At 48.9% G+C, this 25,314-nt stretch overlaps 1 protein-coding gene across 3 annotated transcripts in view; it reads right to left on the reverse strand.

The window, feature by feature from the left end:
• Window positions 1–25,314, reverse strand: part of LOC144754229 (butyrophilin subfamily 3 member A3-like) — a 168,605-nt gene that overhangs the window by 102,903 nt on the left and 40,388 nt on the right. For all 3 annotated transcript variants that reach the window (XM_078641819.1, XM_078641818.1, XM_078641817.1), the window contains exon 3: window positions 2,876–3,238. In XM_078641819.1, coding sequence (XP_078497945.1) covers window positions 2,876–3,238 — 363 coding nt within the window. The remainder of the gene's footprint in view (window positions 1–2,875; window positions 3,239–25,314) is intronic.

Below are 25,314 nucleotides of genomic sequence, written 5' to 3' on the forward strand. Positions count from 1 at the left end.
AAGAGGAACATCCTCAACTCAAAAAAAGAATTCTTCAGATTGGAACTGGGGAACACCAAGAACAGACCCCACAAACTCTTCGAACTGGTCAAACACCAATCCAACAAACTGGCCAAAACATCGAAAGAAAACCCCAAGTCTCTGAAATCCTATCGACCTTAAACCCGAATAACCATTTTAACGACCCGCTCCCCTCCAACTGCCTAGCTGCTGCCGCCCAATCCATTATTCCTAGCTGGACTGCAATAATTAACGCCTCTCTCCGGCAGGGATCGATTCCTGACTCTCTGAATGCCGGCCAAGTCCTCCCCATTTTGAAAAAGCAGTCGCTGGATGCAGCCTCCCCATACAACTTCAGACCTATTTTCAACATCCCTCTCTTAGCTAAAGTGTTGGACAAGTGTGTGCAACTGCAGCTAAGTCAACCCATCAACAACTTCCACCTATTGGATGACTTCCAATCCGGATTCAGACCTGGACACAGCACTGAAACAACCATGCTCCACATAACTGATGATGCCCTCCAAGCCCTTGACCAAGGCAAAACATGTCTCCTAATCCTCCTAGATCTATCCTTGGCCTTCGACACGGTCAACCATGGAAAGCTATTCGAACGCTTCAAACTCAGGATGGGATTGGATGGCTCTGTAATAGAATGGTATACTGGGAGGTGTTGCATGATGTGACTGCGGCGGGGGATGTCGAACACCAGTCTGGCTGCAGCGTTATGGAAGTTCTGGAATCTGTGGGATCCATCTGAATGTCTTTCGAAGCAGGCGGAGTGATTGGAAGCATGCTGGGGAAACTGCGTTGATTTGGTGTTTCATAGTGAGTGATGAGTCCAATATGATGCTGAGGTTGTGTGCATGGTCTGTCGGCGTGGGGGGGGAGATCCCAGAGCGGCTGGCCTCCAGGAGTCCCAGGCTGAAGGTGTGGGTCCCGGGATGAGTACTTTGGTCTTGTCAAAGTTGAGCTTGAGGCAGCTGCCTTTCATCCAGGTAGCAACGGCCTTCATTCCACTATGGAAGTTGTGGGTTCATAAGTGAAGGAGAGGATCAGCTGGGAGTTGTCAGGGTAGGAGACGAAGTTGAGTCCTTAGCTCATGACGATGGCTGAGAAGGGGCCATGTAGACAATGAAGAGGGTGGAGTTCAGGGAGGAACCCAGGGGTACTCCACAGCTGAACTCCGTAAGTTCTGAGAGGAACAGTAGTAGTCTGACTGGCTGGGTCCGGCCTGTGAGGAAGGAGTGGATCCAGTCCAAAGCCTTGTCATGGCTGCCGGCATTGTGGAGTCTTGTGATTAGGGTGCGGTGGGAGAAGGTGTTGAAGGTGGCCGAGAGGTCCAGTAGGATGAGGGCTGCTGTCTTGCCCCGCTGGATGAGGGAGTGATTGTCATCTATGGCAGCGAGGAGTGCAGTCTCTGTGCTGCTTTTGCTTCGGAAGCCAGATTGGGAGGTGTCCTGGACTTGGTTCATTTAGATGAACTTGGAGAATTCGGTGTTGAAGGCTTTCTCTATGACCTTGGCTGGGAAGGGGACGTGTGAGATAGGGCTGAAGCTCTTCTAATACTCCTAAAAACTCCATGGTACATATGTTATATGACTTTGTTTAATGTAAAGAACATTTTTACCAAATCGAATTTCAGAAGTGCTCTAGAAAACTAATACAAAAATAATATGCACTGAGACAAAAAACCTGGTAAGCACTTCCACCACTCATAACAACTCAATATAGACAGTGGGTGAACTAGGAGAAAAGTTGGCACTGCCAAAGGAACGTTCCAAAAGGTATCTACAGCTCACAGTCACTCCATATGAGGGTGGAATAAACAGAAAGAATCAGTCCATTAGAAAGGCTCTCCTGAAAGCAGTTGCTCAGCAAATATCCACATGCCTAACAAAAGTAATGAACGTGTCCTCATGTAATGCATCTGGTGCTACGTAAAGGGCTCTGATACCCGATTCGTGTCCAGTTCGTGCTATATCAAACTCTGTAAAATAAAATGCAACTACAAAGCTACATATGTAGGTGGCAAAGGGTATTGTCAAGTGTAGTCCATGAAGTATCTCTACGGTCGGGCCATTTTGTTTTAGGAGGGACCGTTTTATGGCCAAAGGGGCAGTTTCGACTGTTGATTTCCCTAATATTATCACAAACATTGCCTGCAGCAAACAAAAATGCAAACAGCCTTCCACGCCATGCAAAATACCCATACAGTGTGTCTACAAAAGATCTAAATTGGCTTCATTCAAAATATGAGTCACTATTTTAACTATCTGATTTATATAACATGGGCTGCTTTCGTTGGTGACCAGGACTATATTTTGACCCAGTCCAACCGTGCCCCTAACACTAGCAATCACTTCATATGCGCAGGAAGTGAATATAAAAGCAGACACAAGTCTCTGTCACACTGAATCTAGGACAATACTAAATAAATGAGTGCCTTTTGCTTATTTTTATGTTATGCAAAGACCACAAACATGCAGATGCACCTACATACATTCATTAACAGTCCATATGGCCAAAGAATGACACCTCAGGAAGTGGCCCGTCCATAGGAATTATTCAAAGCAGTTCTGCCACTTGGAATGAGTTCATAAGAGGTGTCACAATCACTCTTCAACATAGATCTCAGTACCATAATACCCATGGAAGGTTGTGGTGGAATCAAGAGAGCTGCTGGGAATCTTCACATTGAACTGAAACAAAACCATGGCAAAGCATAATACAAGAGCGGGGGGGCAACATTCTTGCCAATGTTCAAGAGTGAAGATTGTCACAACTCTTTTCTATTAATTAATACTATTCTGTATATGTGACTTTCGATTATCTACTGTTACAAAAATACAAATGAATCCACATAGGCACTGACCTGCTACCTGTAGCTCAAATTCTGCAAAGGTGTCGATATCCCGAGTTGTGGATCTGAAGGTGCACATGTATTGTCCAGTATCGGAGCGGGTAAGATTGGTGAGTGACAAGGCCACGACTCCGTGTGCAATACCTTTTTTGATCAATTTTGTCCTTCCTTTATACTGTTCATCTGGCTTATCGTATTCCGTCCCCTTGTCATAGGAATGCACAAGGTAGGTTTGATTCTCTGTTGCCCAGGAGACTTCTAGTTCCTCTGCACTAATAGGGGGGTTGAGATGGCAGGAAAATATGGTCTTCCCACCAACAATGGCACAAATAGACTGGCTGGGTCCAACCGCCTCCACAGACTGCACAGCTGCACCTGTCAAGGAAAACAGAAGATAACTTTCAGCACAGATGAGAGTGCAGATGTGGTTCCGGTCATAAGGGGCACATTAAAAGGAAAGAGTCCAGACATGTTTAATTTTGTAAGGCTTTTATTTTCTACTCCTACAAATTTAAGCTAAATTCATAATTTCTTCCATGTTAATAGATCTTGTTATAAGCAGAGAGCAGTTTGCACATTGTGTCATTGACCCTAGCAATTTGCGTCCTGAACCTTAAAGAGCCTAATCAACTGTAGCAGTTGAGATATTCTGCACCTAAGTGACAATTTCTTTAGAAAAGGTGGTATCATTATACAACAGGTAGCACTACTGCACAAGCTGGAAGGAGACACCATTTTCCACCACTAGTGATGGTAAACATTGCCACTGCGACAGTCCAGTTGCAATCAACATTTGTATCAGAGCACTACAAACAACCAAGTCCAAATCCGATGTATCCTGCTCAACATCCGCTCCCTCCGCAAACACAGCACGGAAATCTGGGACACCATCATCACTCACCCCACAGACATCAGCTTCATCACCAAAACATGGCTCAACTCTTCCTTGAAGCCACTGTCACCCCGATGGCTACAAAATAATACACCAGAACCGCACCAACAAAAATGGAGGGACATTGCCATCATCTTCAAGGACGCCATTCGATGCACCACCACCGCCGACCACCCCACACCTCACATGGAGCACCTCAGCTTTTGACTACAGACCGACGTCATGACCACAATTAGAAGCACTCTTGCCTACAGACCCCCAAGACACCAACCTACTTTCTGCAATGCCATCTCCAACCTTATCACCCCCTACCCATAGACTTCCACCACTACGTAGTACTCAGCGATCTCAACTGTCACACCGATGACGCCAACAACACCAACCTCCTCGAGAAGCTAAACAACATTGGCCTCACCCAACTAGTCAGTGAATCCAAGCACGAAGCCGATACACACTGAACGCCATCTTCTCCAGCAACGGGATCACATTCACCCACGTCACAAAACTCACCTGGACAGACTGCTCCATCATCCACTTCACAATCTCCAACACACTGCACACCAGCATCAAGCACTACAGCTCCACCGACTGCAGCTGGGTTAAGGTAACCTAGACCCAGTGGACACAGGTCCTCAGCTCCACTCACCCCAAAATGTTAGCAGACATCAACAAGGCTATCCAGAACTATACCATCTAGGTCACCAACTGCGCTGACAGACTCGCCCCGCTTTTACCAGCAAAATCCAACGAGACCTCCAAACAAGCCAGCTGGTACACCCTAGGGCTGAGATCCACCAAGCATCAATGCTCCAATCCAGTAGCATTAGAGAACACCATCCACCCTTCCCAGGAACTCTAAAACATCCTCTCAGACTAATTCCATGGCAGGATTGCCACCATCTACAAAAACTTTGATCCCAACCCACCTCTCTTTACATCGACAACCTCAGCCAACCAGCAAACACCAACCAATCACCACCTGGTCTCCACTCACCACCCTGCCCACAACAGCCAATATGTTGTATATCCACTCTGGGGTGTCCACCGACCCCTGCCCCCTCCATCCCTTCAACCTCAGAACCAACCCAAATCAGCACAGAGCTCACCAGCATGCTCCCCATCTCCAACTCCAACTCCATTGCAACCTTTCCAGAAAGCTGGAAATACGCTGAAGTGAAACCCCTCCTAAAGAAACCCTCAGCCGACCCCAGCGACACCAAGAACTATTGACCGATCTCCATTTGCCCCCACCCAGCAAAAGTACTCGAGAAGGCCATCAACCAACAGCTCACTGAACACCTCGAATACAGCCACCTACTCGTGACTCAAAGTCAGGATTCCGCACCAATCATAGCACCAAGACTGAACTGATCGCATCCAGAGACATTAGAACCCTCCTTGACCATGGAGAAATGGTAGCCCTGATCCTTCTCGACCTCTCAGTGGCATCTGACACCATCTTCAACCACACCCTCATCAACTAAACATCTAGCACAACACCCTCAAATCGATCACCTCTTTCCTGACAGTTATGCATCCAGAGTATCCGATTTCCTCCCTTCACTTCTGCCCCCATGAACTTAGTCTGGGGCATATCCCAAGGGTCATTCCTTAGCCCCACCCTCTTCAACATCTACATCACCCCCTTGCAGACATTGTCAGATCCCACATAATCAACATAATCTCCTACACATCCGACACCCAACTAATCCTCTCCCTCTCCAAAGACCCTAAACTGCATTATAATACGCATTTGCCTACTTTTTAATGCGTGACTCAGGCTCAATGGAAGCTTATCATTCACCACATGTTGATATTTGAAATTCTCGTAACATTTCGAAATCTTGATTCCCCCCCCCCCCATTTGACTAATGTAAATCGTAGGAAGCACATAAAATGTTGCCTCCTTTAAACCCCACATCACGTGTCTGTGCCATTCTTTAAATCAAACATGTTACCACTCCAAACATTTTACGCCTGTATGTCCCTCAATAAACTAGCATTGCTGGCTAGCAGGCACATGCAGCATGAATCATTCATTTTCGAGAGTGTGTCAGCTACCCACCCATCGGAGTGGACTGTCTATCCTCTGTATATCCCTCCAAACCTTCTCTCCCTCATCTTCACACCATTACTAATTTACGGGCAAACCCTTGTCTCCTGTGCGCCCAGATCATCTGGTTTCCAATATCGCATCAACATGCTCCTACAAATAGCAGAATGCTAAGCGTGGTTGGCCGAAAGGCGGACTGGCTCCAATTAGAATACGTGGGTGTTTGGGTAGTACTGGACCACACATGTCCAACAGAAACAAGCCTTTGTAATGCAATAGGTCTCGCATTAGGAAAGTGTGAGCTTTTGGTATTGTAAATGACAATTTTTTTAATATGTGTTCGCTTTAAAAATATATAAACTAATAGCATTGTTATTCACAAAGCCAATAGCTTACACTTTCCTAATGCGAGTCCTATTGGCTATGGCAATGCGTGTTGGTAGCAAGCAAGGACAGTACTATTGTGGTGCTGAGTGATGCTGTTGTGGTGCTGAGTGATGCTGTGGTGGTGTCCCAGAGTGATGTGGTGGTGTCCCAGAGTGATGTGGTGGTGTCCCAGAGTGATGTGGTGGTGTCCTAGAGTGATGTGGTGGTGTTGTGTGGCGTGCAGCAGTGTGTGAGGTGCAGCAGTGTGTGACATGCAGCAGTGTGTGGCGTGCAGCAGTGTGTGGCGTGGAGCAGTGTGTGGCGTGCAGCAGTGTGTGGCGTGCAGCAGTGTGTGGCGTGCAGCAGTGTGGCAGTGTGAGGCGTGCGGCAGTGTGGGGGGTGCAGCAGTGTGGGGCGTGCGGAAGTGTGAGGCGTGCGGCAGTGCGAGGCGTGCGGCAGTGCGAGGCGTGCAGCAGTGTGAAGCGTGCAGCAGTGTGAGGTGTGAGGCGTGCAGCAGTGTGAGGCGTGCGGCGGCGTGAGGCAGTGTGAGGCGTGCAGAAGTGTGAGGCATGCAGAAGTGTGCAGCGTACAGCAGTGTGCAGCAGTGTGCAGCGTGCAGCAGTGTGAGTAATGCAGCAGTGTGCAGTAGTGTGTGGCATGCAGCAGTGTGTGGCGTGCAGCAGTGTGTGGCGTGCAGCAGTGTGTGGCGTGCAGCAGTGTGTGGCGAGCAGCAGTGTGTGGCGAGCAGCAGTGTGAGGAGTGCAGCAGCGGTGGAGGGACGAGAGGCTGTGGAGCAGGGGCAGATTGTGTGTTGAGCTGCAGGGAAGGGGGTCTGTGAGGTGTGGCGAAGTGGTGTGAGCTGTGTGTGCATTAGGAGGGAGCAGCGGAGGAGGGTCGAGAGGCAGTGGAGCAGGAGAAGATTGTGTGTTGAGCTGCAGGGAAGGGGGTCTGTGAGGTGTGGCGAAGTGGTGTGAGCTGTGTGTGCATTAGGGGGAGCAGCCGAGGAGGGAGGAGAGGCTGTGGAGCAGGGGTATATTGTGTGTTGAGCTGCAGGGAAGGGGGTCTGTGAGGTGTGGCAAAGTGGTGTGAGCTGTGTGTGCATTAGGGGGGAGCAGCGGAGGAGGGGGGAGAGGCTGTGGAGCAGGGGCAGATTGTGTGTTGAGCTGCACGGAAGGGTCGAAAGTATGCATGTAAGCCTCTTATCCAAACAAGTTAATTGTAAAAAAAAAAGACTAGGATGGAGCTCGTGCTACAGTGCTTGCCTTACGCTGACTGTGCCACCTTTTCAGAGAATCTGTGCCGGGGCAGTGTTTATAATATTCAACTTTAGTAAAATGAGAGATTGAGAGGATGCATTTATTCGGCTACACCAGTGTGCACAGCTAGGCAGGAGCAGGAGAAATAGCCTGAGGCGTTTTCCTAATGCGTGCCGTGCTTTACAGAAAATGAAACTGCTGCAATTAAACATATGAGATAAAGGACGATCGCGTGCAGATTTCTGCTCCAGCTACCAAAACTCCAAGCAGCCATTATTTGCTGCCATGGTTTTCTGGGGTTAGGCTGCCTTGCACTGTTTATTTTGTTTTACCCTGGAGGCTGCAAAGGGAAATAATAAAACTGAAAGTGTAATAAAACTGAAAGTGTGCACGGTGCGCTGAGAGTGAGAAGCACTGACGGGAACGACGTGGGATGGCGAAAGTCAAATTGCTGCAATTTTGACAAACAGATAAAAGTGAAAGCGCACATGGCGCGCAGACAATAAACATGAGAAGCACCCTATATTGCTCCAAATTGTGTGTGTGCGCCCTAGAACAGTGAAAGTTAAATTGCCCCCATTGTAAAAAACAAAAGTGAAAGCGTGCATGGGACGCAGACAAAAAACACGAGAAGCATCCTTTATTGCTGCAAGTGGTGTGTGTAACCCGGTACGGTGACAGTTAAATTGCTGCCTTTGTAAAAACAAATGCAAGTGAAAGCACGCATGGCACAGACAATGAACACGAGAAGCACCCTATATTGCCACGTGTGATGTGTGTGCCGCAAGACAGTTAAATTGCCCCAATTGTGACAAACAAATAAAAGTGAAAGCGCCCAGGGCGCCAGGAAAATAAACACAAACAATGCCCGCATTGCTGCGAGTGGTATGTGTGGCGCCCACCACCACCATTGTAAACAATTCAAATGAATCCTTATAGTGCGCACCGTGCATGCGATTACATTGACAAACATTGATGAGGGACGGCGAAAGTCAAATTAAAATAAAGAGGTGGGCGAGCCGTGCATAACAAAAGAAAGGCGCGTAACCGCCATTGTTAAAGATGACGTGCATCATGCCGTGCTGAAAAAATATATATAATTTCGGAAAAGTTTTGTTGGACGAGCCGCGTACAACAAAAGAAAGGCATGCAGCAGCCATCCTGAAAGATGAAGTGAGGGCTGCCCAAAATGGGAAAAAGAAATAAAGGTAAAAGTCTTTGGCCAGCAGCACAGCCTAGTTTGAAGCTCTAACAAGCTCTCTGCATTGCTGTGGCCGGGGGGGGGGGGGAGCGGAAGCGCATTCTTTTGAAGTCTGATGGGGGGCGGGGGAGTGGCAGCCTTTGAAGTCTGATGCCGAGGCACAGACAAATGGTGGTGTGTGACGTGGCTGGTGTTGTGCACGCGCCTGTCTCATATGAACTGTGTCTAATCCGCCGTTTTGGTAGACTTTTCGGACCGCTTACTATAATTTCGCCGGAGCAATGCGCAAGTGCATTGGCTCAGGCGAGACCTAAAAGGAAGCTATGCTTGCTAGCTACAAATGTCAAATAACATCAATATACACCATTTTATTTCAATAACCAGCATCTTGTGCAATCGGAATCCACTGAGATATTTAACATAGCATCCCCATTATATGGTACCAGCTGAATCCAGCCAGCGTACACCATTTGTTACTGATGAACTAAAGATTTCGCAAAAGAAACATCCATAATTTCCTGTGTCAGAGTGATATGTGGGTGAGATTGAGCCAGATAGCACAATTGTGAAGGGTGGCTGAAATGCAAGAGGTTGAGCTTCTCAGAGTGAGTGAGAAGCTGCGAGCAGTGCTTGTTGTTCAGGAATGCAACCATTAAAATAATAAACCATTTTTTTAAAGAAATTATGCACAGTTGCTGGTGGAGAGTTTAAAGAGAAAGCCTTATAGTATCAACATTTTAGAAGCTTTATTTGAATGGTGCATCCTACGCAACTGGTATCTGCACATCTTCTTTGCCTGCATAAATTGAAATAGTTGTATTATAATAAACCCTATGAAATTCTGCACTGACGTGTGTGTCATCCACCGTAATTCTTTCTGAAAAGGTTTTCCAAAGCCATAGCTCCCTGTGTTTTTTTTCTGCAGTTTGAGAATATATTTTCCTTGTGAAGTCTGCGTTGAGGACCACGTAAACAGGGTTGAATACATAGCGTATGTATGTTATACATACGTGTATATAATTATAGCGTAAACGTACGTGTGGATAATTTAAATAAAGATATATATATTAATACATGCACAAGTTTTATGCCTGGAACAGTGCAGCATTAATACCCTTTTTGGGTTTTTTACTGGTTTAAAAACTGAGTTAAAACATGAAAGTCTGTGCCTGACAATACGCATGGTTTGCAGCGGCACCCAGCATATTGTAAAGAATTGCTTCAGCTTTTGATAGTTGAGAATATTTGCATCAAGGTGCCAGATGGTGCCTACGTGGTTTTCATGTTTTTTTCTTTTCTTTTTTTCCCATCTCTTACTTAAGTTCTCCAGTTACACTCATCAAGCAAAGAAACAGAATAGTGTAAGTATTTTAACCAAAAGATCAGGAATTATTTTCTCTGAATAGAGGCTCTCTATTTTATTATTTTCTTTGTCCCATTCCAATTTCCCTCTGTTCAGGGCTTCTGGGAGATAGAATTATCTTTGTAAAACAAACATTGCTCTCTCCAATTTTTTTGTTTAATGGCAAGGAATGGATTGAAGAATAAAGTTTTACCAATAATTTTGAAGAAAAAAAAAAAGGGAATGCGGAGGTATACCCTAACTGCTGTGAGCACATGGTGTCGGAAATCTAATTGTCACCTCTTATGCACCACTCCCTGCATATGCGGGCAGACTTAGGCATTACAAAAAGGGTCATTAGTAGGCAGCCTGAGAAATAAAATCTCCTGTTCTTGCTCAATGAGGGCTTCTGGTGCAGAGGCTGTTTTGACCCTTTAGTGGCCTGGCTCCGGGCAGATGAATAATGGATCTGTGCTTTTGCACCCTGGACCCCCAGAACAACGTACACAATTCACCCTGTCTATTCCCGTTCCATTTTGTAATTTTTTTCCCTGTACCCATCTCTTTCATATCCTTCTTCTCTCCCGACGCCACTCTTTTGAATGTTCCATCATCCTAACAGTCTACTTCCCTGTATACCACTCCGTGCCTTAGCACCAGTTACATTACACAAGGTCACAAGCATGATTTGGAAGGAGGAGATTAACTTGTTGCGTGCTGGTGACGGAACCGTTCTGTCACGAGCCTCGGGTGGGCTGTGCTGGTGATGGAACTGTTCCGTCACGGCCCGCTCGCCGCTCCTGCGCGGCGCGAATTCCGCGCTGAGCGTTCTGAAGAGCAGGCGGGGCTGTGACGGAACCGTTCCATCACAAGCACAGCTCACCCGAGGGCCGTGACGGAGCGATTCCGTCACGAGTACGGGAGCGCCGCGCGGCCCCGCCTCCCCCTTAGCGCTGCGGCGGAATAGCCGCCGCAGCTAAGGGGTTAAGTGATTTGCCCAGGGCCCAAGCAGAACCATAGGATAATGAGCCCGCAGCCTCAAAGTCAGCGTCTGTGGCCACAACGATATCCCCTGCCACCAAGACTCACACCCTTCTCCCATTGGCCCTACAAAAAAAAAAAAAAAAAAACACACACACACAGGCTGCCAGACATCAGACAAGGCCTCTGGCCCAGTTTACCTGACAGAAGTTGTAGGCTCAGCTCCCCCTCATAGTTTGGCTCTGTGCAAAACGATGAGCAGCTATCTATGCTGTGAACGGATATTCTGTACGTGCTGAAGCATGAGCAGAGCATCTTTTTACAGGATGCATGTGGCCCGATTCTGTGACAATCACTTACAGGCAGCAGGTAGTAACCCCGCCCTTTCCCTACTCGTCACCTTGTGACGACTTGAAAAAGCGTGTTGCTGGCCTCTGCAGTGATTGACAGGCAGACCCAGGAAATACAGGTCTGAGGCCCTACACGGCCGTGGCTGCTTGAAAATATGACTGCAGGTCAGGGCGCTAGGTCAGCCCTGCTAGCCTACTCGCAGTGATAACAAGTGAATGCGATGCAGCATCCCACTCTGGAAGGTGGCTGGCTGCCTGACTCTGATATGAGATCAGAGAGCCAGGCAGGCCCTGAAAGCGGCACGGGCGTTAATGGGTAAATGGAAGGTAATAAATCTGGCCAATCAAATGGGCAAAGGGACATCAATGGTATTGAGAGCACTGATAGTTTTACGACTTCAGAGGTTATAAGTGAAGTTTAATGTTTGACAATGTTCCACACATGAATAAAACATCAGTAATTACTTTATACTCTGTATAATCAGTTTACGATCCCGATTGGCTTCACCATTAGCTTTCTTCCGGAGTTTGCACGATAACAAAAACAGAGTAAATATTCACCATTCATTGTCATAATATCAGCATATACTTGAGCACATATTTATCTTTTCTATAATCACCTGCCCCTGTGGCTCTTGTGACGGATCTGTCCAGTTAACGCCGGGTGCGACCGGGGGAACCAAAAGTAAAGAAACCAAACTGCTGCTCACCCTGCACTCAGCGAGTTATGGATAGAGGATGTGTGGCAATCACTGACCTCACCATGTCACGTGAATGCAGTGCGTGTCCCCAACCGGCCACAGGATCTGGGCTAACAATGCATGCTCATTGCTCCAGCCAGAGCAGCAATGAACCTTACTGTGTCTCTACACTACAGTGTCCCCATCCACCGAACTCCCTTTTTCCCCATTTCAGTTTCAACAAGAAATGCACGCAGAAATAGATGCCTGCTTGTGCCCCGGGGGAACGTAGATGGCGGGCCAGTACAGGAGCACTGTAGTTGGTCCCTGTTTGTGCCCCCAGGGTACTGTAAAGTGCATGCTATAACACAGCAATGCCGAAGACACCACTGTATCGAAATTGAAAGGCAGGGATTGCGTGGGCGTGGCTGCTAGTTCCCCAGCGACTAGGCACAAGAGGGGAAGGGAGGGGAGAAGACATCAAAATGCGGGAGGGGGTAGGGGGACACAGGAAGAAAGTAGTCTGTGCTGTGAAGGGTGTTGTGTCGGGCCCTAGGCCGACATGCTGCTAATGACTGCCACACGGACACCAGTACGTATAGTGGGTTAGTGAGCCACGAGCACGTGCGCTCGCCTCTATTTATTGACTGTGTCACGTGATGTCGTGACATCAGTGGTGGGTGGGTGTTAAGTGTTTCATTACACTTTCAGCAACTAGACTGTGTCTGCTAGGACACAACATTCCTCCCAAAATTTGATAAAAATTAAGGAAAAGCAATGTAATGTTATCGCGTTATAAATAATGGCACTGTGCTTTGTTGGTAAGTAAAGAACTTTATTCTGAGGTTACAGGTTGCAGAGGAGCGCCGGCCGGCGCTTCCGATCACTCTCGCTCTTCGCGCGCTCTGCCTAGGCTGCGCGCGCAGCTTCTCACATGGCCGTCGCACGTCACGCCTACGTGACGTGCAACAACTAGACTGCGTATGCTACATATCTCCCTCTTTTTATTAAACAAGAAAGAGTCACTTACAGTTCATTGTCCAATTCAAAATCTCGATATCTGGAAGGTCTTACCACCTGCCTTCCACTCCTTGTGACCCTGACTGGGTTCTCCATGGTCTCTTGACTCTGAGTCTCAGGGTTTGCTGTCCCTACGTTCTCAACTCTTCCTTCATGCGTGCTTCTCTCCAGCCTGTCCCATTCCAATCCTTGACTTCCATTTTCTCCTTCTTCTCCACTTTCCGTTCCCGCTCTCTCTCTAACTTGCTGTTCCGCGGCTGCTTGATTCCTCTCCACTTCGGGGCCTTCCTCATCTTCCCAGTCGGCGCTCTGTTGTTCCCAGCCCAAGACTTTATTGCACCTGGCCATGCGGTCTTGGGACCACACGTTTCCGTCACTTAGTAAGGCAGCCCGATCGTACACTTCTACCACTTGCAACGGCTTGCTGTACTTGCTGTCTCCCTTCTTCTGCAAGGTGGCCAATCTTACTCTTACCCACTCTCCTTGCTCCAGGCCTGTGCCTTTGACATTCCTTCGTTTGTTGTAGTGATTGCTGTAAATGGTCTGTGCTTTCTCCAGATTGGCCCGCACCACTGCAGGGGACCACTCACTGGTGATGAGCTTTTCCTTCCAAATTCTGTTGTTGTGGGTAAAGGGTTCACGTCCTCTCAGTATTTGGAAGGGACTATACCCCGTTCCAGTAGGGGTTATTCTGTAGGCCCATACCATGTTCTCTAGCGCCTTCTCCCAGTTCTGTTCACTAGATATGGCCGCTTGTATGGCTCCCATCACTACCCGGTTAAATCTCTCCACTAAACCGTTACCGGCCGGATGGTAGATTGAGGTGTGTTTGACAGTGACGCCATTTCTGTGCATGAACTTGTTCCACTTTTCTGACGTGAACTGGGGCCCATTGTCACTCAAGATCGATTTAGGTATTCCTTCCCTCGTGAACGTCTCAGACAGAAACTTGAGGATGTTCTCCGTGTCCATGGCTACATCTACTTTCAATTCTGGCCACTTTGAATATCGGTCCATAAGCACACACACGTATTTCTGTGTGCCTTGGTCGTCTAGGACCGGTCCCAAAATGTCTATGGATAGTTCTTCCCACGGATTTGAGGGGGGGTCAAACTTTCCTATCGCTGGCCTCAATGGTTTTAATGTCTTGTCCGCCCGTTGACATTGGGGACACTCTCTGACATGCCTTTCAGCCCTTATGTCCATGCCTGGCCACCAGTAATTTTGTTTGGCGCGTGCCTTGAGTTTCCCGATGCCCAGGTGTCCCTCATGTAGCAAGTCCATCAGTTTTGAGGTGAGGGTCCTTGGGGGAATCACCTTATCTCCCCTGTATATGAAGATCCCTCTGTCTCCTATCGATAGTTCTTCCCGCACTTCGAAGTACGGCTTGAGGTTTGCTCTCACGTTCCTTTTATCCGGCCATCCATGTACGATGTACCCCTTCACTTCCTTTATGTCAGTGTCTTCTTCATATGACTCTGTCCATTCTTGTAGACTGATCAGTTTCTCTTGGTCCTCTATTAGAGCTACCAAATCCCCACTGCCGGCAGGGTCTTCCTCTCCTGGCTCCATGGCGGCTGCCCTGCTCAGATAGTCCGCTACTCGGTTCCGGCTCCCAGGAATGTACTCAACATCATACCTGAACTCGAGCAACTTTAAAGACATCTTGGATATCCGAGGGGTGGCACTGGCATGTCCGCCTGACGTCAGCACCTTCACCAACGGTTTGTGGTCTGTTCTGAGTAGGAAGCGTGTTCCCCACAGAAATTGCCGGAATCTCATCATGGCCCATACGACCGCCAGCATTTCTTTCTCGATCACGCTGTATTTGCTCTCCGTATCTGTCAGTGCTCTGGATGCAAAGCTGATGGTCTCCATCTCCCCTCTGCCTCTGTCTTGCATGAGTACAGCGCCCAGGCCTTTGTCACTGGCATCTGTCGTCAGTATAGTGGTGCCTTGCGGGTCATACCCCTTGAGGGGAACAGCTCCAGTAACATCCCTTTTGATCAATTCGAACTCTGCTTGGGCTTCCGGTGTCCATTGGAACACTGTGCTGTCTCTGGTCAACAGCCTCAAATTGTGGGTCTTGGAAGCGAAGTGTACCACAAACTTGCTGTAGTACTCCGCCATCCCCAGGAACGACCTGACCTCTTCCTTGTTCCTGGGCGGCGGTGCTTCAGCGATGGCTTTGACATTTTCCAATTTGGGGGTAACGCCTTGTCTTCCGATCTCATGACCTAGGTACGTCACTGACTGCAGTCCCAACCGACACTTCGACCACTCCGCTGTGAGACCTTTGTTCTCTAATGTTTTCAACACCTTTCCCAGCTTCTGGTCATGATCTTGCTGGTCTCGCCCCATCACCAAGATGTCATCCTGGAAATACTGGACATCCTTGAAGTCTCTGAACAGTTGGTGCATCATTTTCTGGAAAACAGCGGCTGCTGAGGCCAGCCCAAAAGGCATCTGACAAAATTGGTAACACCCAAACGGGGTAATGAAGGATGTGAGCCGTTTGCTGTCCGGGTGCAGTGCAATTTGATGATAGGCCGAGGTCAAGTCGATAGTGGAGTACCACTGCACCCCCCTGGTCTTGGTCAACATTTCCTCGATTCTGGGGAGGGGAAATTTCTCCACAACGATATTCTTATTTAGTTCTCTCAGGTCCACGCAGAGCCGGACCTTCCCATTTGGCTTCATTACGACCACCAGGGGCGCCAACCATTCTGCGCATGTTATCGGCTCGATTATTCCTTTCTTTTCCAACTCTTGGAGTTCAGTTTGGACTGCTTCTCTCACCACAATCGGCACATTCCTCACCTTGTGGGCTACCGGAATGGCCCCTTCCTTGAGCACAATCCTGTGTTGGAAGTTTTCCATCCGTCCTACTGTGCCACCAAATACCTTCGGGTAGTTCTCCTTCCATTTGTTCATGTCCGGCCATTCTTCTTGCTCAGTAAGTAAAATCTGCTCTTTCCCTCCTGGATCCAGTTTAATTCCTAGGTCCCCCTGGTCTAGCCATCCCAGGACCGAGGGTCCCTTTTCTGCGATGTACAGTTTGCACCATGCTGACCGGCCCCTGAATTCGAACAGTAGGCGGCGGAACCCCAACATTGGAATGCGGTCCCCATTGTAAGTGACCGGTCTGATGTCTAGCTTTTCCAACTCCAGTCCCAACTTGGGTCTGAATGTTTCTTCCCATACTGCCTGTTGGATGATGGTGAAGGGGGATCCTGTGTCCGCCACCACGGTGATGGTGATTCCTCCCATTGACATGTCCAGGATGGGTTTTGTGGATTTCCTCCCTTCTATGCTCATCACTTGGTCGTATATGCACAGGACCGTGATCACCTCTTCTTCTGCTACTTCTTCCAGATCTTCTTCACCTTGCTCAACACATTTCACGGTTTCCTTCGAATGTTTCTTCCTACACACCTTTTCATAGTGGCCCAGGATACCGCAGTGTAGGCACGACATCTTCTGTCACGGGCATCGTGGGACCAACTGCCGCATCTGTAGCACGATTTCTTGCTGTCGCTCCCTGGTTGTTTCCCTTGCCACCTGCTCGTTCCTTTGGCTGCTGAGTCTTTTCCTCTTTGGTCCTTACGGTGGTCTCCTTCTTGTATCCTGTTCACCATTGTCGGAGTGACCACATCTTTCTTGGTAGCTGCCGCACACCTCCTAGCCAGCTCGGCCCTTTTTACGATGACCATAACTTCTTTGAGCGTGGTGTCGCCGCTCGCCCACAGCTTGTCTTGGACCTGTGTACTCGTAGTGTGCATCACGATCTGGTCCTTTATGAATTCATCCTCCCACAGTGCATATTTACACGGGGCTGCTAGTTTCCTTAAGGCCCCCACATATTCTTCTATGGTTTCTCCAGCCCGTTGTTTCCTTTGCTGGAAGTTGAACCTGTCCACAGACACACATATGGTGGGGCGGTACCTCTCATCCAGGTCTTCTACTGCATGGGCATATACATCCGTATCTGTGTCCTCTCTCTTCTTGGGCATCAGACTCTTGTAAATCCTGAGACCCTCTGGTCCCAGGTTCAGCAGCAAGATGCGTTTCTTCCTTTGGGGGGTGAACTTCTCTTCATTTTCGTCCTCCAGGACCCCAATGAAATTGTCTATATATTCCTTCCAATCCTCCCACTTCATCAGGGGTTCACCAGGTTTCGGTAGGAATTGCACTGGTGCGATTGCATAGCCTGCCGGTGTGCTCATCTTCACCTCCCTGCTCTCTGTCGCTTTGACGGCCTTGCTGGTGGGGCTCCCTGGGGTGCTGTCTTTTACTTCTGTATCGGCGTCCTCCTGGGGACTCCTAGTGCCAGTCCCCCCTTCTTCCCCCTTGGCAGCCAGCGCTGTTCCTACCTTCCGCGGTGTGATTGGAAGGTATTTGCGGTGATCGGTCTTCTGTGATGTGCAGTGCCGCCTCTCTGGCCACTGCGCCGCCCCTCTGGTTGCTGTGGCACTGCCACGCTCCTCTGCCTGTCCTTCTTGGTGGGTGCAGCTTCGCCCCCTTGAGCTCACCACTCACTGGCCCAGTAGCGCCGCTCTGTGCTGTGTCCCCCGTGGCCTGGGGTCGCCTGCTTTGCTGCAGCCCACGTGGAGGTGGTGGTTCGATTTTTTTTTTTCCTTTTTGTTTTCCTTGTTGGGTGCCGGTGGATTGCCTCCCGTCCTCGTCGCCACTGTAATGTTATCGCGTTATAAATAATGGCACTGTGCTTTGTTGGTAAGTAAAGAACTTTATTCTGAGGTTACAGGTTGCAGAGGAGCGCCGGCCGGCGCTTCCGATCACTCTCGCTCTTCGCGCGCTCTGCCTAGGCTGCGCGTGCAGCTTCTCACATGGCCGTCGCACGTCACGCCTACGTGACGTGCAACAACTAGACTGCGTATGCTACAAGCAATAGTCCGAATCTGTGGGAGGAAGTACATAAATATACACTAATTACAAATTTACATTGAGTCTCTTCAGCTGCTTTCTTGATGACGACGGTGGAAATTGCTGTTGAAATATTGATTCTTCTTGTCCCGACGTCCTGGTTCTCGGTGGGCGTGCTCTTCTGGACTTGCGCCCTGGAGGTGTGTTGGTCAGTCCACTGAGATCTTGCTTTTGAGGGTGACGCCAAACAGGATGACCAGATGTTAGACTTGAAGGATGTTGTCTTCTACTGGTCCGTCGGTTTCTTCACTGTAGGCAGCTTGGCTTTACATTACAAAGGATGGAGTGTTTGAAGGGCATTCTTCTCACTAAGACGCCCCTCTCTCGGGTGTTCTCCTGCCACGAGATGTCCCGGAGGCCCTTTTCATCAGGTTTCCACTGGGCCGGGTATTATTCCACAGCGTTGCTCCAACTCCACAGTCTGCGTGTGAATGGAGGAGACGATGAGAGTACTACCTCACAGAGTCAGTAGCTCCACCTGAAGGGTAGTTGTTGACTCCTGCCTTTGCGCACAAGTTCCTCTTCTTCCTGGGACGTGCAGGTTGGACGGCGATGGATCCATCTCTCTTGTCGGGACCCTTTGCCACCGGTGTCCCTGAGGCCTTTGCCCCTTGGATCTCCACAGGCTGGTGTGGATTGGTCAGTTCTCCTTATTCAGGACATCTGAGCTCCCTCCGCATCCAGGTTTCCGCTCGATCCTAAAGGTGGGTGTTGCCAATGGTCCAGCCTGTGCTCTCCTACCGTCCACGGGTCGTCGGGGTCTTGTGAGTAGGTGCCTGTTCTGTTCTTGGGGCTATCAGTGTTCTCCTTTCTACCTGGATCCCCCTAAGAGCTGCAGGCCTCCATGGACTGTCCTGGGCCGTCCTTCCCTGCACCAGCTGTCCTCGATGCTCCCTGATTACTCTTCACGCTGCGGTGAGTCAGTCCTTCGTTACTCATTTTATTTTCACTTAGGAGGAGGGGGCTGCAGTGCATCGGCTTTCCTTTACTGCGGGCTGCCCAGGGGGGGTATTTCACTCGTGCCTGCAGTCATTCCGTGCAGTTTCTTCTCCCTCCCTGCCCTAGGCCGCCGCAGCTCCACTTGCCTCACGGTGCGCGGCGGGGGAGGATGTCAGCACTGCCTTCCAGGCTGGTCTTTTGCCGCAGTGATTGTATCTTCCCTTGGGCTGTGCCGGGGCACACCGGCTGCTATCTTGCCCGGTCAGTCTTCGCGGCCGCGGGCTGCACACCACCACTCCTCACGGCCCCCCCCTCGCAGCCGAGTCTCCGACCTCACTCGCTGCGCGGGGGGGGGCGGCTTCACTCGGGTTCACTGCGGGTGGGGAATCTTCATCCGCTCCATTTAACACCCCCGCCGCCGCAGCAGCTTCTCATTCCACAGGCGGGTAGGCTCCGCTGGCTTAGCTTCACCGGTGGGCTCAGGGGCACACGATAATGCGGGTGGGCTCCGCTTCTTTCTGCTTTCACTCTCCCCGCCCGCGGCAGCTCCTTTTCACACGCTGCGCAGGGCGGGGGCAGGGGACGATTCAGGCAGGCCGCGGGTGGGCTCCGCTGGCACTGCTATATTTAAAGTTTATTTTCGGCCGCATCTCTCGCGGCAAGGCACCATGGCCATGCGGGTGGGCTCCGCTTATCGGTACAGTCATGTAACGCGGCCCCCAGGCATTCATTAGTGCCCGGGCTCACCTCCGGCCTACGGGCCTATTCTTCTCCTGCGGCCGCGGCGAGTGGGCTCCGCCCAGCCAGCACTCCTCTCCGGTGGGGTCCCTGCTGTTGCGCCGACTCGGGTGGGCTCCGGTCGGTCAGGACGGCTCACCGTGGACACGAGAGGTGCGGGTGGGCTCCCGGTCACCTCGTGATGTACCTCTGGGCCCGGTGCAAGGCACACGCCCGGCAGGCTGGCGCTGCTTCCTGGGGGAGGGGGCACGCTGTCGCCCTTTTGCTCTCTCCCCCTCCACCCACGACGAAAATGGCTGTGGCAGGCTGGGCTCAGCCACCACTCCTCGTCGCCAATGTTGTGTCGGGGCCCTAGGCCCACATGCTGCTAATGACTGCGACACGGACACCAGTACGTATAGTGGGTTAGTGAGCCACGAGCACGTGCGCTCGGCTCTATTTATTGACTGTGTCACGTGATGTCGTGACATCAGTGGTGGGTGGGTGTTAAGTGTTTCATTACCCTTTCAGCAACTAGACTGTGTCTGCTAGGACACAACAAAGGGGTCAGTAGCCATGGATGGATACAAATGACTGACAATGCTGTCATGAGGAGGGACTAACAAGCTCAAAACCAATCGAAAGGCAGCATTTATAACCTAATCCAATGAAGAAGCTGGGCCAGAGAGTGGGCGAAGCTTCCACACTATAGTGTGTACTGCAGCGCATTCGCGCTGCATTGCTAGTGAGACCTAAAAACAAAGCTTACCTGACCAAAGTGACTGCCGGTCCGCACTACCTCAGCTCCTAGGCTCTTGGCGCCTTCATGATTCCGAACAACCCTGAAGTGGCAACCCCTCTCAGCCAATCCTGGCGCTGGAGCAGCGCCAGCATTGACTTAGGGCACTGTTACTCTCCGCCCGCCAGCCCATTAGGAGAGCGAGGTTTGAGCCTTTGTCCAACCCTCGCTCTCCTAATGGGCATGCTCCAGCCTGAGCAGGCACTAGTGCGCATGCCTGGGCATGGCAGAAAAATGTGCCGACCTTCCCCACTCATGCGCACTTGTGCTGCTGCCTGCTGCCCCTGGTCTGGCAATGCCTGTCAGTAAACATGACGCCGGACCACCCACCCCCTTCAGACTCTGAAGGGGGTGGGCGATCCGACGTCATGCTGACTGACATGATTGTCAGTTCTCCCTCGGCGTCTCTGAACTTAAGTAAACTGAGTTTACTTAAGTTCAAAGACGCCGAGGGTGCTGCGGGCGGGGGCAGGGGGGTAACGCCCCAATGGACGCACCGCCCCTGATAGTAGTAGCAGTAGTAGTAGTAGTACTACTTTATTCGCTTTCCATGACCCATCAAAGTATAAATACACTGTACAATAACAGTATATTAAATACAAGAATGTAAATATAAAACAGCGCATGTCCAAGTCAATTCATGATTTAAAAATGTTTGTTCAACCATAAAAAAGATCTTAATAGATACACATTCCATCCCTGTTAGAAATGGGTGTCTCTATTTGGCAGAGGTTTGCACCTTTGAGCAAAATGGGACCCGTCTTCCTAGTCAGAGTAAGGGAGAAACACTTCTAAAATAACCCCTGCTCACCCCCTTGGTAGCTTGGCACAAGCGACAGGCTTATCTCAGAGGCTTTGTGTAAAGCATTTGTACATCCAGGGCACGAGTCAGGGGACCCCGCGGTGGACGGCATCCCCCTACTTATTTTAAAGGATGGACGCCGTCCCCCCTGCTCAAAAGCTGGACTATCTAATATGGCGAGTTACTTGCCCGCACGGCCGCCCCTAACTTTCTAAGAGACTTACCCTCCCATCCCTCTCAATCTCGTGTAGCGCGCGAATGAGCTACCTATCAAAGTTCTGCTGTGCCCTTTGCAGTTTCCATGACTGGGAGTCTGGGACAATTTGCTTCACTCCCCCCCCCTCGTGTGTCAGCCCGGGCTGAGACAGCTTCCTGGGCACACACACAGCCCCACCCGAGTACTTCACAGTTCTTTAAAAGACCATTTGCTTGTGAATGAGGCTGTGTTGTTTTTCACCCCTTCTTAGATCCCCTGCATCTCCACTCTGCATATTGCTGGAAGAGTCAGCCCCCCGAAATTTTTAGCAGCCCCCCACCGAAATGTGGCTCTAGTTGCGCCTCTGTGGCAGGTCTACTGGCGATGAGGGTGCATGGACACATGCACAGAGGCCACTGGAATATCAACAGAGAGCTCTCCCTGGCGGCACAGGTTGTTGTGTGCCGATTTAGATACCATATATACATTTCCTGATATATGCCCTTATATAGGTACAATTCACAATGCCCTTATTTAGGCATAGAAATACAGCCCTTATTTAGGCATTGCTTTGCTAACCAAATACAGGCTTGGTTAACTACATCTGATCCTCTTCGTCACAACGAGTTCTTGGAAAACCAGGCTCTTAAGCCTTAGGGACTTCCCCTTGCCTGGATATTGATTTCTCCAAGAACTCATTTATTATGCATGAACATCTATTCCTTAGGGGTTCATTCATGATGTTCTTATGCCCAACTTGTACGCCAATAATGGCATTCCTAAACACCTTCAAGATATAAATCTACCTTCACTTGCTATGGAAAGGCACGGTTCGGTGCGGTTCGGCTACCTACTTGCACGACGCGGCTCGCCACAGCAAGTCCAGAAGGAAGTCCACTCCCCAACTGACACACTGACCAGACGCTGTCTTCCTCCTCACCGACAATTCAGCTCCAGAGTTTCTGACTCCCCTTGCTGGGTGTCAGAGATCGAGTCCCGGGAAGAGATACCAACCTCTCTGTTTCTAAGGTATGGAGCTGATTAGAACCTAGAGAAACCTTTGGCAATTCTTGGCAAGACTAAACTAAACTAAACTATAGCTAAAAAAGCACCTACTTCTTCCCTCATACTACACTTAGGTTAGGTACACTGGGGTAGGATTATTTTAGAAGCACCAGTTGAGTATTTTAGCCTTTGTATTTTATGTATGTACTTTTATATATGTTATAGCTACAGACCATGCTATTACATTATTATTTTATATTACTGTTAACGCTGTACGTATTCTATTTCGCATTCTATCTTACGATTGTAGCAGTTCATATCTCTTGCATGAGAAATAAGACTGTTCAATAAACCCTTTTATTGAAACGCCTGTCTCACTATTTCTGTGCAACTCTGTAGAAACGAAGCATGCACGATTGACTGAGTGAAATAGTTATCTATTGTTTCCACGACACTGAAGATAATTTTCCGACTCTAAGGGAAACAAAGTTGTCATGTTTATGCGGTTGTCAGAGACTAATCCTTTCTTGTTTATTCGAGAAGTTTCTAGTGACATCTGAGTTAGCTGGCACACACACAATTAAGTTTAATATACTCGATAGAGACATACTGACCTCAGTCCTATGTCAAATCTATAGTGTATGTTATTCCAATGCGCAGAGCCTATCAGGGATATAGGAACAACAATACAAGGTGTAAGAAAAGAAAACCACGAAAAAATTCAGCACACATCAGAGGGCACAGACAAGGAAACAGAATTTTAAGACAAGGTCCACGGTGGTGTTCAGCTGCAGCAGTTCTTGTGCTAGGTCCTCTTTTCCGGCAGATTGGGTGTTCCTCAGTTTTCCCTCACACTGTTATCCCTGTGCCACTCCAGTTGTTCAAAAGCACACTGCACTCTGAGCAACTGCTTCCAGTGGCGCCAATGTGTGTGCAATAACCATGTATTGAGTCCTTGTTTTGGGTACCTTGTGACATGTCTCTATCGTTATCATTTTATTTACATTTGGGAAGCATCGGGTGTACCTCTTTTGGCCAGCTTGATGCTCTGTTAAAGTTGTCTTAGGTTCCGTTGATTTGCTTGTTTGTGTTATCTCGGTCGCTCTCCTGGAATCTTCTCCTGTGTTTGCCCACGATGTGTAGTTGCTGTACTTTGGATTAATGTTACACACATGCCAAGCTTCTCTAAACTTTCTCATGTTTTCGCCATGTGTTAAATCCAGTATTTGTAAGTTGCCCGACGCTTCCTGGCGCAAAACTAAGAAACCCCCAACAAGATGGGCTACTGGTTTTGCCAAGGCTGTTTCGGGGCTTTAGGTGGTTAGAGGAGGGAGGCACAGGAGGGAGAGACCAACACGGAGCAGGGGAGGTGTTTTCCAGGTTCAGGGGGGCCACAAAAGGAAGAGAGTGACAAGAAGTGTGGGCAGGGGGTGTTTTCAGGGTAGAGAAGCACACAGAGGGGGGGAGAGAGTAACACAAAGCATGGAGGGAGTTTGCAAGGGGAAGTACACGAGGAAGAGAGCAACACAGAGCAGATAGAGCATCTTCCTGGGGGAGAAGCACAGAACGGATAGGGAGGAACAGAGATCATGGGGCAAGGGAGGTTTGAAGGAGAAAGAAGCGCACAAGAGGGAGAGAAATACAGTAAAATGGCAGGGGAGAAATGATCTGACAGGGATTTGCAAGGGAAAACACACAGGAGAGAGAGCAACACAGAGTGCAGGGTGTTCAGAAGGTGAAGAAAGCACATGATGGAGAAAGCAACACAAATCTGAAGAGTAAGATGTGTGGTCAGTACTTGTGTCTCGACTTGCCAATCTTGTTCAACGCTCCCATGAAGCATAGGTACTTTACCATCGCTTTTAATTGGCTGGCTTTTAGAAAGTTACATTTTCGTTGCTTGAAGCATGTATAGGCTAATCAGTATTTGCTCTCCAATTTCTCACAACTATACGTTGCATTTGAATGTGTGAACATGGTATGAAACTTTTTATTTCAATTGTTTTGCAGCAATTTCAAAATATTGTGGCTTGACTAATGTAGTTGTACGCCAAACTTCATCCACATATTGGCTGTTAATTCCTCCATACAGGGACCTTAAGTCACAGGCTTAAGTACTGAGCAGCTTCAATTGTTAAATCTTGCAATATGTACAAATGATAGATCTGCTGCACATGTGTTGTCACTTCCTGTTGTGATGTCACTTCCTGTTATGATGTCACTTCCGGACGTGATGTCACTTCCTGGCACCAAAACGCGCATTAGCGTTGTTACTTCTCGTCCTGATATTACCATCTTGGGTCTCCGACGCACTGCTGAGAAGACACTACAGGACGTCTTCAGTGTTTCACTTTGGGAATTGTACTGAGGATGTTGTATGAATTGTTATAAGTTGGATGTGGTGAGCAGATTGTATGAGGATATGCAAGAGGAATGATTCTTTAGTGTTGAATGAAAGATGAATGGGTGATGTGGGGCTGTTTTTATGATTGAACTTTTGTCACATGAACTACTTTATGATGCTATTGTGAGAAAAAAGTATATCTAAAAAAAGAAAATAAAAAGTTATATTTTTCTATCTTTGGTCTGGTTAATCAGTTGGTGTGACCTAGAAATGTAGCGAGCTCAAAATTGCGGAATCGAAATCTCTGGACTCCTTATGAGCCATTAGTTGAAGTATACAGGGCAGCCATTTCTTTGCTTGTAATTTGTCACTTCCTGTGACACCACCTAGCTTGAGAGTCCCCCCACTTCTTTTTTTAGGACTTGTGCCCTCGGTACATCCATACAGTAACACAGTGAAAACACTACAAATGTACACCACACCAGTGTAGAAAAATAAGCACTCTTCACAAAGTCCTTAATTAGTTCCTTGGGGATGTATGCCTGCCCTTTTCCAGAAGGAGTA

Source organism: Lissotriton helveticus, chromosome 5_1, assembly GCF_964261635.1.
Source record: "Lissotriton helveticus chromosome 5_1, aLisHel1.1, whole genome shotgun sequence".
In the NCBI taxonomy this organism is placed as follows: Eukaryota; Metazoa; Chordata; class Amphibia; order Caudata; family Salamandridae; genus Lissotriton; species Lissotriton helveticus.